This window comes from Microtus ochrogaster, linkage group LG7_11 (assembly GCF_000317375.1).
Source record: "Microtus ochrogaster isolate Prairie Vole_2 linkage group LG7_11, MicOch1.0, whole genome shotgun sequence".
Classification (NCBI taxonomy): Eukaryota; Metazoa; Chordata; class Mammalia; order Rodentia; family Cricetidae; genus Microtus; species Microtus ochrogaster.
In genome coordinates, this window is record NC_022032.1 from 3587381 (window position 1) to 3591023 (window position 3643).

Consider the following 3643-nt stretch of genomic DNA (forward strand, 5'->3'; position numbering starts at 1 on the left):
GCCACACACCTTTAATCCCAGCACTCAGGAGGCAGAGGCAGGTGGATCTTTGTGAGTTCGAGGCCAGCCTGGTCTACAAGAGCAAGTTCCAGGACAGGCTCCAAAGCTACAGAGAAACGCTGTCTCGAAAAACAAAAAAACAACAACAACAAAAAAGTGTTTGTTTATATGTCATTATTTGTGCTAGGCGGTCCAAAGGAAAGTCCCACCTCATACGACATCCACATTGGGCACCATCTGTAGTAGTACTTTTTCACCAGGACTGTTGTTGGGGACTGCAGACCGCCAGATCCTGAATTTCCTGTAAACAACTTGTTTTCCTCTGCTCTGAGCAGCCTGCAGCTGTTCTGAGCATGAGACCCTGATGGCAGGGGAGTGGGTTCTGATGAGTCTGCAGCTGAAGGATCCAGCGAACTGGGGCGTGGCCAGAGCCCTCTATAAGCTGCCCCTGAGCACAGTAAAGTGGGAACTAACAGCCTGACTGTTTCCCCAATGCGCTTTTGCACCGTTACATTCCCACTAGCAAGATAGTAAGGGGTCCAATCACTCCACATCCTGGCCAGTACTTGTTAATATCTTTAAGCCAGTGGGTTTTGGTGGAGTTTTTTGTTTGTTTGTTTTTTGAGACAGGGTTTCTCTGCAGCTTTGGAGTCTGTCCTCGAACTCACAGAGATCTGCCTGCCTCTGCCTCCCGAGTCCTGGGATTAAAGGCGTGCACCACCACCATCTGGCTTGGTGGAGATTTTGTAAAAACAAACCCAAAGTGAATGGAGCACCTGTGTGCTTCACAAAGACGGTTCAGATAACCTGGGCAAGCTCACCCCCTTGTCAGCCACAGGCTACAGAAGACAATCAGATCCGATGCCGCCTACTTCTTTGGCCTGTGGTACTCAAGGGGGATATGAGTCTTGAATGGTGGTTCCTGTAGGAGGAGGGAAACACCAGGGGCAGCATCATGGTGAACCAGTTACAATGAAAACCCTTGGACTTCCCTCTAGCCCTGTGAAGCTAGAGACTCCAAGGTGGGCCCCGATCTGTGACTCCAGGTGGCTCTGTCGCCTGCTCAGGTTCAGGGGACACCTCATGAGTGGCCACGAAGACACACCGACTCTCTCATGTCTCCCAAAATAAGGATGCCAGCACCACAGGAGAGACTTTTTTATTGGGGTGGGGGCGTAGACAGACGGGATCGTGGTATATAGCCCGTGACAGGCCTGAACTCTTCATTTCTCCAATCTGTTTCCCAGGCGCTAGGATTACAGGTGTGTGCCACCGTTCCTGGCGCCACAGTTTTTGTTTAAGGTGTTCATTTGTGCAAGCCCGGGGAGGCTCGACACTGTCTAGTAAAGAGGAACCCTGGATATGAAACGTTCACACAGAAACCACAGGTCAGCACCATCCCAGGCAGGTAAGGAAGTCCCCGCAGCCTGCCGTTCCCAGCAGTCAGTCCTAGCCATTCACGGTCTCTCTCCAGAGCATGCTGCCACAGCGTACTTGGCTCAGTGAGAGGAAACTGCATGGAACCTTCACAGACGGTCACCTCCAACACCGACAAGGACCTCACTGACGAGGGCTGCACTTTGGACACCCAAAACGGTCTTTGAGTGAGTGTGTGTGTGTGTGTGTGTGTGTGCGTGTGCGTATGCTACGGATCATATCCTAGGCTTTGCAAAGAACCAGGTAAGCACCCGACCACTGGGCACTATATCCCCAGCTTCCAACAGGACTGCTCAAATTAGGAGCAATGTTCTCTGAAGAATTAGTGTATGTTTTTTCCCATTTCCTACCAATCTATAAACATGGTTACCGGAGTAGGCGATGTGTCTTCATGATTACCGTTTTACCACTTCCTTCAAACGCTGTGTGGATCCATGGATTCTCTGCATCTTCACCAGGAGCCACAGTAAAGCAAGGTTTTCCCGCTTGGCTACTTCCATCTGGGTTGCCGGGAAAGCAGGGCACACTCAGATGTGCAGGCAGATGTGGAGGAGACCCTGCATCCACAAATCACGAGGTTCACAAAAGCACTTCCATCACCAAGAGTAGAACAGCTTGGATGCCATTCAGCTGTCAAGTCCATCACTTAACGGCCTGAGCTTACAGCATCTCCTTTGTCTGAGACATTACAGAGTCTCTGAGCGAATGTAAAACCTTCTGATAAGTGTCCAGAACATCCTGAGCCGTGGGTCTTTCTGTGGGGATCTGGCTCTTACATGCCTTATGGATATCAAACAAGTGGAATCGAACCATATCGCTGCCTTCCACGTGCCCCAGAAGGAAACTGGAGACATCCGGAATCTTCCAGATGTCAATCTTCTCATCATAGGAGGGCATGAAGTCATCTCGGAAGGGCGTGTCTCCCCCATAAGGCCACAGCTGCTCCGGAGCCACAAAATCCCCGTGGAGTTCCCTGTGGCCACACTTCACCCGGACCCCGGAGGCGTGGTCCACCAGGGGCAGTGCATCCAGGTCATTGGCCACAATGCTGAAGTTGCTTGTCAGCAGGTACTGAGACAGCGTTTTGGGCAGGTCGTTAGAGTCACACATGACCCTCACGCCCAGGGGACTCTGGTGCAGGTAGTTGATGATGGCGACATACTCCACGGCCAGCTGCAGCCGGTGCTGCCAGGTGTTCACATCTTGGTACTTGGAAAGGTTTAGTGTTTCTTCCAGGTTGCTCAGGGAACCCAAGGGGTGATACTCGGTGAGAATAGTGCCATCCTCCTCGCAGTAGCCAACCAGCGTGACCACGTGCTGGCTCTGCAGAGACTTCAGCATCTGCAGTCCGTGGAGGAAGTCGTCCTTCATCTCCAGCCTGGTGAGCCGTGAGAGAGCAACTTTGTGCTCATTCCACTCGGACAGAAAGACCTGAAACAGGGCCAAGGAGAACGTCAGACTCAGGCTCCTACCAAAGCACGCCGAGGAACACACACCTCCTAGTTGGCAGGCGTGGTGCAGAGGACGCGGAAACAAACCCGATACGGTCCCGTCTCTGCCATCCCAGAGCTGTGAAGACAGACACACAGCACTCAGCAGGGTGAGCATGTAACTGGGGTGGGGAAGGAAGGAAGAAGGAAGAGCGGGGCCAAGGCAGAGACCACAAACTCTTCCAAAGGCTACCCAGAACCCGAGAGTCGCCATGGACCGCAGTGTGGAAGAGCGCAGCCTGCTCCTGGCTGACAGAAGGGGTAGGAGGACCCAAGATGATTCCCAGGTGTATGGCTCAAGAACCTGGGTGGAAAGTGGTGCCATCTACAGAGGGGGGAACAGCAGGCCCCACACAAGAGATGATCAACCATTCCACACCAAGCCAGCTGTAGTGACACATACTGGTAATCCCCAAACTCAAGAAGCTGAGGCAGGAGGATCATGAGTTTGAAGGCTATACAGTAAGACTCCATTCGGAAGGAAGAAACAAACAAATGAGTCCCACCCAGGCTGTTCTGATGTGCTCAGAGAACTCCAAGTGGAGCTGACAAATACACAGTTGGCTGCATGGTTCTGGGAGTCAGGGAGAGACAGGCCTCGAGAGAACCATCTGGGAGTTTATTACATATGCAAAGGCAACAGCATTAGACTAGGGCTAGATATAGATGACATCTAGAGACACAGAGAGACACTTCCTCAGCTTCAGCATCGCTAC

General features: G+C 52.2%; 1 protein-coding gene across 2 annotated transcripts in view; it reads right to left on the minus strand.

The window, feature by feature from the left end:
• Positions 1 to 1143: 1143 nt before the first annotated feature.
• The window catches only part of Pomk (protein-O-mannose kinase), a 9073-nt gene continuing 6573 nt past the window's right edge, over positions 1144 to 3643 (minus strand). For both annotated transcript variants that reach the window (XM_013351958.2, XM_005362468.2), the window contains exon 4: positions 1144 to 2868. In XM_013351958.2, coding sequence (XP_013207412.1) covers positions 2098 to 2868 — 771 coding nt within the window. In that variant the 3' untranslated portion in view covers positions 1144 to 2097. The remainder of the gene's footprint in view (positions 2869 to 3643) is intronic.